Raw genomic sequence first — 14,539 nt, forward strand, 5'->3', positions numbered from 1 at the left:
GCGCTACAACACGACCCACATTAAACAAGAAACACAGCGCTACAACACGACCCACATTAAACAAGAAACACAGCGCTACAAGACATCCCACATTAAACAATAAACACAGCGCTACAAGGCAACCCACATTAAACAAGAAACACAGCGCTACAAGACAACCCACATTAAACAAGAAATACAGCGCTATAACACGACCCACATTAAACAAGAAACACAGCGCTACAAGACAACCCACATTAAACAAGAAACACAGCGCTACAACACGACCCACATTAAACAAGAAACACAGCGCTACAAGACAACCCACATTAAACAAGAAACACAGCGCTACAACACGACCCACATTAAACAAGAAATACAGCGCTACAAGACAACCCACATTAAACAAGAGAGACAGCGCTACAAGACGACCCACATTAAACAAGAAACACAGCGCTACAAGACAACCCACATTAAACAAGAAACACAGCACTAGAACACGACCCACATTAAACAAGAAACACAGCGCTACAAGAAAACCCACATTAAACAAGAAACACAGCGCTACAAGACAACCCACATTCAACAAGAAACACAGCGCTACAAGACAACCCATATTAAACAAGAAACACAGCGCTACAAGACAACCCATATTAAACAAGAAACACAGCGCTACAAGACGACCCACATTAAACAAGAAACACACCGCTACAAGACAACCCACATTAAACAAGAAACACAGCGCTACAACACGACCCACATAAAACAAGAAACACAGCGCTACAAGACAACCCATATTAAACAAGAAACACAGCGCTACAAGACAACCCACATTAAACAAGAAACACAGCGCTACAAGACAACCCATATTAAACAAGAAACACAGCGCTACAAGACAAAACACAGTTAAACAAGAAACCCAGCGCTACAAGACAACCCACATTAAACAAGAAACACAGCGCTGCAACACGACCCACATTAAACAAGAAACACAGCGCTACAACACGACCCACATTAAACAAGAAACACAGCGCTACAAGACAACCCACATTAAACAAGAAACACAGCGCTACAACACGACCCACATTAAACAAGAAACACAGCGCTACAAGACAACCCACATTAAACAAGAAACACAGCGCTACAAGACAACCCACATTAAACAAGAAACACAGCGCTACAAGACAACCCACATTAAACAAGAAACACAGCGCTACAAGACAAAACACAGTTAAACAAGAAACACAGCGCTACAAGACAACCCACATTAAACAAGGAACACAGCGCTACAAGACGACCCACAAGAAACACTGTAGCAGACAACCCACATTAAAAAAAATACACAGCACAACAAGACGACCCACATTAAACAAGAAACACAGCGCTACAAGACAACCCACATTAAACAAGAGACACAGCGCTACAAGACGACCCACATTAAACAATAGACACAGCGCTACAAGGCAACCCACATTAAACAAGAGACAAAGCGCTACAAGACGACCCACTTAAAAAAAGAGACACAGCGCTTCAAGACGACCCACATTAAACAAGAAACACAGCGCTACAAGACAACCCACATTAAACAAGAAACACAGCGCTACAAGACATCCCACATTAAACAAGAAACACAGCGCTACAAGACATCCCACATTAAACAAGAAACACAGCGCTACAAGACGACCCATATTAAACAAGAAACACAGCGCTACAAGACATCCCACATTAAACAAGAAACACAGCGCTACAAGACAACCCACATTAAACAAGAAACACACCGCTACAAGACGACCCACATTAAACAAGAGACACAGCGCTACAAGACGACCCACATTAAACAAGAGTTAATATTTAAATTGTCTGGTTCCCTGCATAATTTACACCGGTTTAAACGTCGGCTACCGTTGTATGAGTTAAACGTTTGAAATATACAAGCCGATAATATAAATAATATAATTGTGATAGCTCTTCCCAGACCAACCAAACCTTAGAGAAAAAGCGCATCCACAATTGCGGGGTCGTCATTCGGGTAAAATAAGTAAGATTTCAAAGTCCATTCGAAGACAATGATGGATTAAGGGAATTTAAATAAAATGTTGACGTATGAAACTTGAAAACGACGTATTTACGTAAGAGAAACCACAGTATAACACATGAAAACAAATGAAAACCGCGATGCAGTGTTTGTTTTTTTGCACAATTGATTACGATTATTCATCACCATGTTTTCATAATGGATGACTTCGTAAAAACAAAATTAACATAGTTAATTACTTTCATGTAACAATTTACATCAGTTTAATGTATTCGTAAGGCGTAGCAAAAATTGTTGTTTTCACGGTATTCCTTAACTGCCATTATGATTTGCCTCTCAACCACCCTTTGTTTTTGTGTTTTTTATCACTATATCTTTTCGGTATGATTTTATGTCAGAAAATGATACAGTCGAAGCTCGTTGGCTCGAACTCGCTTGACTCGAATTCCTCGTTGGCTCGAACTCGCTTGACTCGAATTCCTCGTTGGCTCGAACTCGCTTGACTCGAATTCCTCGTTGGCTCGATCTGGATTTTAAAGGACCGATTTATTTATAATGAATGAAAGCAATTCCGAGTTTCGACTGTATCGAGAAACTAATACTAAACAAAAAATATCTTTAGAATATATACTCGACGTATTTAAAAAAAAAAAAAAAACAAGCTTGGCTTGGCCATGATGATATTGTCAAGATTGGTTTTGAATATTCCATAGACACGACAGAAGTATTTCAAGAAAGCTCTAATTTTTAAATTTGGTTTTAACTTTTAACGTTCACGAAAATAAACTTCGAGGCGCGACAAAGTATCATGGACCTACTCTGAGCATGAACTATTAAACACAATTACAATAAAATATTATTTCCCATAAATTGCTCTCGTTTGTTAAAGTGACACTTTTATTTAATATCAATACATATACACACGCATAACAAACATGACTTTTGAGTGATAGACTGTTAAATACTTACTAAATAATGCAATTATGGAACATATAAATTACTTATAACAAGGTTGTAACTGAGTATTTAATAGCTGAAAACGCAAAAATATTAAGTGATTGGTGAGTGTTTAAAGATTTACTGTGATCTGCTATCGTCTCAAAAGGTAGAAATACCGTGTATTCTGCACCTTTCTTTCAAATAAATCTCGGTATCCTTCCAAAGAACCATTGTTTTGGACATGTATTCATTCTATTTGGAATATTAAACAATTGTATTAATTGTGGCAAATCTTATTTGGGAGTAAGAATGCATCTTTAAACCGTACAAACACTTACCACGTTGCACATTTACTAATATTATAATTTCAAGTTATATCAAACCCAAAACTTGATGTTGTTGTTGTTGTTGGTATTGTTGTGAAATCTTTTGCAATGTAAAGAATACACGAAGGGGAAATGTTGTCTATTAGTTTCTTATGGTAGCATATTACTGCCGTAACATAACCTGATAGCGTTCGCGAATTGTTTCGTGTTAACCACTTAATTTTCGAAAAATAATCTAGCTATCTAGTTAATATTTGCAATACTTTTTTTGGTTAGATAAATATCGTAATACTAAAAACAGACTTGAAAGTGCCCAACACTACCACCATAGCTACAGCTCCCTTAAATCACTAGACTTTATCACTTTGATCGTGCAAAACCTACGAACAATCAACATATGCGTCCTAAAGGCTCACAACGGTTGAGGTCATTATTCAAATACAGTTTTCATTGGTTAGATTAGACTGCGAGAAAGAAAGCGTGCTTCGACGGAGTGCGCCGTTTCAATTCCGATCTACCTTCCCTATGTTTCGGACAGTGACACCAGAAACGAACAAATATTTTATATCGGCCTTATAGGGGAAAGCTCTAAGTTCTTACATGAAAATAAAACATTCTCAATATGTTTTAGCATGGACTGTTTGTGTCTGCTTTGGGATTTATTTTGAAACTATTTCAAGGAAAGTTACAAGCAATTGCAACAGGCAGAAACAGCAACTTGAGGTTCGATATATCTTTACTCGAAAATAGACTTACTAGTTATCACTGCTAAAATTATAATAGGGTTATAAGTACTGTGTTCATACTACGGGGGATGTATTTAAATTTCTTCAAATTACGGAATTCGAGTGAAATCAAAGTCTGCAAATACACGAGAGTCGATCCGCGAAAAGTCCATTCCAGATCAAAATACAGTAAATATTACCCTTTTTATATACACTACTGGTTTTAATAAAAAAAAAACATTGTTATAACATAATAAATAATACTTTAATGTCGAAATGTTTCGTTTTATGACGTCAGATTGGAACACTGCCGTATAGAATTGGAGAGGAGTGGAATACGCACTTCTGTATATGCGTGTGGAATTAAGATGTGGTAATGATAAATGTAAATGTATATATATAGTTTCTGTCAATATTTCGGAATTAAAAAGCATCTTCAAACCTCAAGTTGAACTCAGAGAAATTCAAACCATCACTCATAACCGCTCAATTGCATGTACGTTTAATGGTTGTTTGAAGTTATCTCAACAAACAGCATTCGGTATGTCATGCTGAAACGAATTTGGACATTCGACATTAAAAAATGAATGACTTGCTTGACAATCGACATTAAAAGCATTCGAAAAAACAAGGGACATTTTAAACACTGAAAATTTGAATGTCTTGCTAGGACGAAATTTGAACATTGGACATTCATAAAATGAAAAAAATGAATGTCTTGCTGGAATTGGATTGGCAAAACATTGGATATTCGACATTTAATATTATCTTTACTTCGTGCGAAATTCGATATCGAACATGCAAAAAATGAAAAACTTGAATGTCCTAATAGGACATTGAAAGCACAGTACGGTGTTGTTATGGCATGACATTGATCATTTTTTGAATGACCGATATCACTAGTCGTACGTTAAGCCAGCCTCACACATCTGTTTAAATGATACCAGTTTACGTGAAAAGCGTAGAAATGGTTGCATTTTCGATGATTACGAGATCCCGAACAATCATGATATAAGCGATTAAATAATAGATTGCTTAAAGATACACTTTTACTCCCAATTAAGATTTACCACACTTTGTACGTTTTTTTAATCAATCGAAAAGGATGAATATATATCGACATCAATGGTTCTTATGAAGGATACCGTGTAAAATTTGAAAGAAAGGTGCAGACAACACGGTATTTCTACCTATTGAGACAATAGCTGATCACTGTAAATATTTTAGGACTCACCAGTCATTTAATATTTGTGCGTTTTCAGCTATTATATACACGGTTACAATCTTGTTATCAGTAATTCATATTTTTCATAAATGCATTATTTAGTAAAGAGTTAAAGATTTATCATTCAAAATTTATGTTTGTTATACATGTGTATGTATTGATTTTAAATAAGAGTGCCATTTTTAGACTATCTACGCATGCGCGCAGGTAGTCTTAAGACCGCAAACTCCAAAGAACTACTTCTATTCATGTCGTTTTAACCCATTTTTTGTCTCAATGCGCTCTATGTTTAGCAGAATGACGTCGAAACCATAAACATAGATTGGTTGTATTGCACTCCGAGTATGAGTTTTTGCTTGTTCGGCTATTTCCGCGCTGAAATTCTGTATCCCGGCGTTTTATTTTTAGCAGGATATAACTATTTTTAGATCGCTATATTTATCAGATTAATGTGGGTCAAAATAGTGGAGGTTCTGGTAGGAAGGTGACATACATAATGATATTCACTCTGAGTTTAGCCCATGATGTTCCAGAAATTATTACCGACCGCAAGTGTCCCATCGCCTGCTGGGTTTGTTATTATAACCAGACGTGACCCTGAAGCACGCTTATTTGTAATGGTGCATTTATATTTGACTTTTATGAGATAAGAAAAAAAAAAAAATTGTCTGAGTGTCAAAATAGTTGTATCTCAGGTTTCGCGTTGCTAATGCTTCAAATGCTATAATATACCTGCTACACCATAACAAGATATTATTCATTCTATGATTTTAGGCGTTTATATTTATAATGAGATGTTTTCATTTTTTTTTTGCATAAAAGCTTCGTTCCGGTGTATTCTTGGCATAGTTTTAGACATTAGGCTTTCAATTTATATAAGCACACATGCCCTAATACGACAGTGAGTCATGCACACGTTTGGTGAAGCAAAGTAGTTCGGATTAAACCTGTAAAACATCCAAAGAGTACGAAGCATTTATAACAGCACTAGTACTATTTCTATATAGGTACTTACATAAAACATAAACAACATTAAATTTATCAATAAACTTTTAAAAGCACAATCATATTCTCATTCATAGAACCGACAAGTTCCGATAATCTAAAAATAGTTTCAACTACATTAACTAATCGATATTCTAAACATAGTTTCTACATACATTAACTGACCACATGTTTGTCCTCACCGCGGGAAAACGACCATCTGATGAGCTCTGCATTTTGAAAGTTGTTCGTAAAATAAAATCATTCCTTAAACAATTAAAACGTGTATGTTCCTAAAACTTGCCTGAGATTGTGTTTTGGGCAACCGAGAGTTATTGTCATTGTTTACTTTTTATTTATTTTTTATTGCTTTTGACAGGCACATACATCATAATTATATTCACTTCTAAGTCAAAGCGGCGAAGTCGAGCGCGCTGTCTAAAGACAGCTCTTGTTAAAGTTCTCGTGGTCTAGTGGATTAGGTGTTGGTTAACGGATTTTTTCCTGTTTAACATGTGTTTGGTTGCACCCTAATGAACCAAAAACATATTGTATACTATAACTGTATTTTGTCTGTAATTTCGATGTCATAAATTAAAATAATAAACAAATCACTGTTTTCAGTGAGGGTTAAAACAACAAAAAGATTACGAGAAATAATTTAGATATAAATACAAAAGATAAATTTACATCACTAAAACATAATGGGACTTTAACAGCTTTTTCAACCCAAAATGTACTTATGGTGTATATTTAATGCAATAATAATATTATGAACTCGGGCTGTTAACAATATAACGGGCCTTTTAAATGTTAACGTCCTCAAAAGGTGTATTTACCCTATACAAATACAGGCCCCGATTTCTCGAAACTTCCTAAGAGTAACAGGCTTAAGTCGCTTATTTCAATTAGCCAAAATACATACTGAAAATAGATTTTGATAAATGAAAAATGGTTAATTCTCACTGCGGAAAATGGTTGAATATACGGGAATGTACTGAAACCCGTACACCCAATGTGTACGGTAAGTGTACGGAATGTTGAATATACGGGTGTGTTCGGACCCGTATATTCATAAAACTCGCATATCTTGAGTATACGGGATTCGATGTACGGGCGTGTACTAACCCGTACATCAGTGTTATAATAAAACAATGAATTCTGCAATCAATTTAGGTTTTTGGGTGTTTAATTTGATAGCATACATGATATGAACGACATTTATATCATTGACTTAAAAAATCACAGTTACGTAAAAAAAGGATGGTGTCAGTAAAAATCACCTTTGTAGAAAATTGAATGCTTTAATGGGTTTCGACAGCTTTTGATGAAATTAAAAAGGGTCTGATTGATAACAAATAAATACTAGTAAATTGGACAATACTGAGTTGATTGACTAACGACTAGTACTTAAAGTATTTTGATGGATGTACGGCACCTTACATCTCCGTATATCTTGAGTGTACGGGCATGTACGGTCTCCGTACATGTTGAAAATACGGGAAATTATGTTCTTCCGTATATTCATCGTGTACGGGATTATACCATTCCCGTACACGATGAATATACGGGCGTGTCCAATTCCCGTATATTATGGATGTATAATGGACGGAAATATATCAGTTCCCGTACACGCTGAGTGTACGGAAAAGTAACAATTACCGTACACTATGGATATACGGAAATGTACTGTTTCCCGTACATCCATGTTATAAAATAGTTTTGAATTTTGTAATCAAGTAAGGTAATTTGGTGTTTTTGAGAGCATATATGATATGAACAACATTTAAACCATTGACTTGTATACATTTTTCCGTGTAAAGTAGATAAACAGCAATGTGTTAGCAAGGTATGGCTTTTATGGTTTTAACAGCCTTTGATGAAATCAAAGCTACATGTTAATGATAAAAAATGAGATTCGGCAATGCTGGTAGGGTTGATTTACGGCTAGTACTAAAAATATTTTGATGAATGTACGGCACCGTACATCTCCGTATATCTTGAGTGGACGGACATGTATGGTCTCCGTACATGTTGAGTGTACGGGAATTCATGCTCTTCCGTACACTTTTGAGAGTACGAGATTATTCCACCCCCGTACACGATGGATATACGGGATTTTACATTTCCCGTATATTATGGATGTACGGAAATATACAAGTTCCCGTACACGCTGAGTGTACGGAAAAGTAACAATTCCCGTACACTATAGATATACGGAAAAGGCACAAAGGTTATGAAACAACAGACACCAAACAAGAGACAAAAATACACAGCGCTACAACACGACCCACATTAAACAAAAAACACTGCGCTACAACACGACCCACATTAAACAAAATGCACTGCGCTATAAGACAACACACATTAAACAAAATACACTGCGCTACATGACAACACACATTAAACAAAATACACTACGCTACAAGACAACACACATTAAACAAAATACACTGCGCTACAAGACAACACACATTAAACAAAATACACTGCGCTACAAGACAACACACATTAAACAAAATACACTGCGCTACAAGACAACACACATTAAACAAAATACACTGCGCTACAAGACAACACACATTAAACAAAATATACAGCGCTACAAGACAACACACGTTAAATAAAATACACTGTGCTACAAGACAACACACGTTAAATAAAATACACTGTGCTACAAAACAACACACGTTAAACAAAATGAACTGCGCTACAAGACGACCCACATTAAACAAAATACATAGCGCTACAAGACAAAATACATTAAACAAGAGATACAGCGCTGCAAGTCAATACACATGCAAAAAAATACACAGCGCTACAAGACAAATTACATTAAACAAGAGATAAAGCGCTGCAAGACAATACACATGCAAAAAAACCACTGCGTTACAAGACAAATTACATTAAACAAGTGATACAGAGCTGCAAGTCAACCCACATTAAACAAGAAACACAGCGCTACAAGACAACCCACATTAAACAAGAAACACACCACTACAAGACAACCCACATTAAACAAGAAACACAGCGCTACAGGACAACCCACATTAAACAAGAAACACAGCGCTACAAGACAACCCACATTAAACAAGAAACACAGCGCTACAAGACAACCCACATTAAACAAGAAACACAGCGCTACAAGACAACCACATTAAACAACCCACATTAAACAAGAAACACAGCGCTACAAGACAACCCACATTAAACAAAATACACTGCGCTATAAGACAACACACATTAAACAAAATACACTGCGCTACAAGACAACACACATTAAACAAAATACACTACGCTACAAGACGACCCACATTAAACAAGAAACACAGCGCTACAAGACGACCCACATTAAACAAGAAACACAGCGCTACAAGACGACCCACATTAAACAAGAAACACAGCGCTACAACACGACCCACATTAAACAAGAAACACACCGCTACAAGACAACCCACATTAAACAAGAAACACACCGCTACAAGACGACCCACATTAAACAAGAAACACAGCGCTACAAGACGACCCACATTAAACAAGAAACACAGCGCTACAAGACGACCCACATTAAACAAGAAACACACCGCTACAAGACGACCCACATTAAACAAGAAACACACCGCTACAAGACGACCCACATTAAACAAGAAACACACCGCTACAACACGACCCACATTAAACAAGAAACACACTGCTACAACACGACCCGCACTAAACAAGAAACACAGCGCTACAAGACGACCCACATTAAACAAGAAACACAGCGCTACAAGACAACCCACATTAAACAAGAAACACAGCGCTACAAGACAACACACATTAAACAAGAAACACAGCGCTACAAGACAACACACATTAAACAAGAAACACAGCGCTACAAGACAACCCACATTAAACAAGAAACACAGCGCTACAAGACAACCCACATTAAACAAGAAACACAGCGCTACAAGACAACACACATTAAACAAGAAACACAGCGCTACAAGACAAAATATTCTCATTGGTAAAAGGTGGGTTATACTGGCTCGATCAATTCATTTCGAAGCTAAGTAATGACCCACCAGGGGCGGGGGTAATAAACCGGTTTCCGGGCGAATTATCTCACAGTTTTAATCATGTATTGTTTTTGTGCTGATATAGTTGGCTATATGCAACTGTATTTGTTTCAGTATGACCGAAATGTCTCGGAAAATGTTTAAACTGGCGATCACTCTACTGGCTCTTCTGCCAAGGACTGAATCAGGTAAACTATTCTACTCAGGGCCCACGTTCATTAACGTCTTAAATACGCGCTAGGTCTCAGAATTAAGCCCCAATTTCCCCAAACTTCTTAAATCTTTTATAACAGGGTAAGGCTTAGCTCCCTATTTTTTTCAATAATATGCGTAATATTTTCTTCTTTAAGACTGTTTGTACATTAAATAAGAATTATCTTTATGATTATCAAAATAAACAATTTTAAATATCAAAATTCAATTTAAGTATTATTTTGGCTCATTGAAATAAACTACTTAAGCCTGTGAAGTTTAAGAAGTTTCGAGAAATTTGGGCAAAGCTTTGAAATGCAACAGTAACATTTATTTGACTCTTTTTTTATAGAAATAGTAAATAGTAGCGAAACGAGTCATTGGATTAACATATACAGCATATTTCGTATGTAACACCGTTGTATTGTAAGAGTTGGTAGTTGTGGTTAGTAGTAATAGAAGTACTGGAAGCAGTAGCAGTAGCAGTAGCAGTAATAATAAAATAACAATTTGCACATCTGCAATTCGCACTCATGACGTCAATGAATTTTGCCCGAATAAACAAAATAATTTAACATTTTAACACCTCTATTTAAATTACATGTTCTTACAGACGATAAACAACGTGTAAACAAAATTCATACCTATCAGCTAAGATGTTCTTTCCACCATATATTTAATGCATCAACTTTATAATTTCAGGTTTATTGCTCCAAATGGAAGGGTTTATTGATCTAAACCCACCCGACTTTGGTCCAGACCCTAACTTTCCCCCAGATCCTAACTTTCCTAACGATCCGAGTTTCCCTGGCGATCCGAGTTTCCCTGTCGATCCGAGCTTCCCTGGCGACACTAACTTAAATCTAGACCCCAATCTCCCTCAAAACACTCAAATCGATTCTGTATTCCCAACTGCTTTTCCGCCCGACAGCAACTTTCCACCAAATAAGCCGTCCGATTCTCAGAGCGGAAATATTGACAACACAAAACAATCAGCTTCTGAAGCTACCAACCCACTAGATGTAGCCAATGTGCTCAACGACCTATTCCTTCCCGGCTCACCTCTTACTACGGACCCACAAACCGGCAGTATGGTTGGCATGGGAGCACCGCTCATACCCTCCGGCCGACCAGAACAATCTTCCGTCCAAGAGGCACCGGTAGAGATCAAACCAAATGGTCCGTCACTTCCGATGAAACCAGAAACACCAGCTTTTGCCGGATCAGGAATGAATGAACTGGGTAGTATTTGTATTGTTGACCGTCCGTTAAGTATATCCGTTTCAGTTCAAATAACGCATTTCTCTGTTTAAAGCCATTACGTAACTATCTACCGATTTTTTCGGCACTTTCTGTATCAGCCCGTAAATCCAATTTTTTGGATAGCAAGGCGGAGTACGGAACGCTACCGGATGTTGCTAAGAGAATCTGGGCGGAAGAAAGGCGCACTCAAACACTAGAATGTACTTGAAAGTCTCTTTTGTTCTATTTCATTCCAAAATAAAAACGTTCCAGGTGCAGTCGAAACAGCGAACATGGTGGTCCCGGGGCAGGCAATTGCCAATGAAGGTATCCCGTTTGGAGGTGACACACAGGGTAATATGCCTGCACCGTGCATTGGCTGGCGTAAAAGACACGACATGTGTGAACCTGGTAGGTTTCGGGTGTAGTTTCCGGTTTTATTTAGGAAGTAACTGTTTTGTGCAGCGTTAAAGATAAGCTTTACAGTAAATTGCCTATGAAACATTTTCCTTTAGTAAGCAATTTAAATTCCTCCTTTCATATGCATGATATACGTAGGATATTCAATATCATTAAAGGTAACAAACTAACGCCGCGGGAACGGAAAAAGGCTCGTAAGCTGCGAAGATTGGAAAGGCGGCAAAGAAAAAAGGGAAAAAAGGCCGTCGGTGTGAGACAGCCAAAGGGTCCCAAAGTGAAAGTTATTAAAAAATTAAAACCTGTCGACATTAATACCGAGACCGGCGAAGTGATGGGTGGGCCTGGGGGCGGGTCAAAGGGCAAACGGAAGGGAAAAGTTCAGAGGAAAGGCGGTAAGGGCAAAAAAGGGAAGCAAGCTACTGAAACGACCACCATGGATACAACGAACATGGAGCTTATTGCCGGGTTCGGATATATTCAGTGGAAGAAGTAACGAATACACAGACGGATCAAAGCAACCCTAACTTGCATGAAAATTGAACGTGCCATGACTGAATGATAAACAGAGCTGTGGACGATGTTACATAACATATATAAAACAATTATCATAATAAACTATATGAACTGGACGTACATTTGTTATAAATGATATAATGGGTTTAATTAAACTGCTGTTGTTTTTGTGAAAGGTATGTGAAATTGAATATAATTATTATTCGAACGAACTATACAACCGTTTATTCATAGAAAACAGTAATATTATTAAATTGCCTGGTGAAGGCTCTAAATTATATGATATAGTTTTCGTTCAAAATTGAAAAAAATAAGAAATATGATTTTAAAGAAAAATATTTGTAAGAAATTGCAATATATAATAAACATTCTCCCTTTCGTTTATGCAAAGTTTGTTTCTCTTCTACTTGTGTAATTGAAATATTCCCGTTCTAACTAAATGTTTCTATGAAAATGTGCTTGTCCATTGTATTTATTATGTTTGTATACGGTATGTAAGTAAATTATATATAGTTAATATATAGTTCTGTAACCGAATACAAGATTGAACTCATATAACAGCTGTATTGTTAACAGACTAGGAACACAGGAATGCAAATACAAGATGGCTTTGCAGGCTATTCTTGCTTAATGGACATGCAGTTTTTACAGGGCCTGGCTTTCTGTTTTAACCACCCCGGGTAAAACGACTCACGTGCATGAACGCGTCATTTTAGAATACTTATTTTATGGATAATGATACTAAATTGATTTCTTATGAGATTAGAAGAGCGAGAGAGAGAGGGGGGGGGGGGGGGCATTCGCACACTCTAAAATCATTAAGTTTACTTTTAATTTCTATGAAGTAAAATGAAAAAATGTACAATTTCGGACTAAAAAGTGCCATAAAAATTCTAGGGCAGTGTCCCCAAACCATCGTGCCATCACTAACAACCAAAGCAGTTTCGGTTATGCGACAGGTGCGCAAGTGAAAAGCTACACCCTTTTGCTGCGTCATCTATATTACAACTAAATTATACGAAAAACATTTTTATGTAGGTGGTAAAATCGTACAACAACAATTTGCCGCCTACGGCTTTATTTGATCAATACATTGTACTGATTCAAGCATATGAAAGGTGATCAATAAAACAAGCAGTTCATTGTTCTTGTGAGGTAAGCCATCTATCATGAACAAGGTATGGTGACCACGAACCAAACTCGGGCGCATGTGAGTTTGGTTCGTGGTCACCAAGCCGGACAAGTGGGTTTTCTCCGGGTTCTCCGGTTTCCCCCACAACACAAGACCACACTCTCGTGTAAAAACGTGCCAACGAGAGTGATTACTATAATGTTGTAATAACTTGTTTCACAGTCGTTGTAAAATAAATATGTTTAAACTAAACTAAAAAAGATTACTGGGTATGTCTACCTCGTAGATTTCATTCCTTATGCGTGATTGGCTAGTCGATGTTATCACGTGATATTACCACGTTAGGTTTATCTATCTATCTTGAACACACAAACAACTGCTACTGATAATGTTTCATTTTAAAGTTACAAAATGGTAGGTTTGAATATTTTCTTGATATTTTCTTTCCTCATCTTCATCAAGAGCTTTTTTTTATATTTCAGAAACAATTTAATCAAATTGCTATTTAATTATAATTTTCTTTGTTTTATTACCTCCATTTCATTTATCATAATAGAAGCGTTATTTATATGGTGTTATTCAAAAATATAATCCATGCAAAAACAATACAATTGTTAATTAATATAAATGAAACATAGAAATGATATCGATGTTAATATCTAAATGCACTAACAAATCCTTATAATGGACATTCTCGTACATCAGAGCGATGATGATATGCGTTAGATTTATCATTGTCAAACCTCTGATGAATGATGGCTTATCAGTA

General features: G+C 36.7%; 1 protein-coding gene across 2 annotated transcripts; it reads left to right on the plus strand.

Moving 5' to 3' along the window:
- The first annotated feature begins 3,804 nt into the window (after positions 1-3,804).
- Positions 3,805-13,022, plus strand: LOC128220208 (sporozoite surface protein 2-like). 2 transcript variants are annotated; one of them, XM_052928496.1, is made up of 5 exons: positions 3,805-4,002; positions 10,386-10,459; positions 11,166-11,705; positions 11,979-12,116; positions 12,284-13,022. In XM_052928496.1, the coding sequence occupies exons 2-5, from the start codon at positions 10,387-10,389 to the stop codon at positions 12,616-12,618; spliced, it is 1,086 nt and encodes a 361-aa protein (XP_052784456.1). In that variant the 5' UTR covers positions 3,805-4,002; position 10,386; the 3' UTR covers positions 12,619-13,022. The 2 variants fall into 2 exon arrangements, with proteins under 2 accessions (XP_052784456.1, XP_052784457.1); XM_052928497.1 differs by lacking the exon at positions 3,805-4,002 and adding an exon at positions 4,011-4,193.
- The last annotated feature ends 1,517 nt before the right edge of the window (positions 13,023-14,539 follow it).

The sequence above is a fragment of the Mya arenaria genome, chromosome 15 (genome assembly GCF_026914265.1).
Source record: "Mya arenaria isolate MELC-2E11 chromosome 15, ASM2691426v1".
NCBI lineage: Eukaryota > Metazoa > Mollusca > Bivalvia > Myida > Myidae > Mya > Mya arenaria.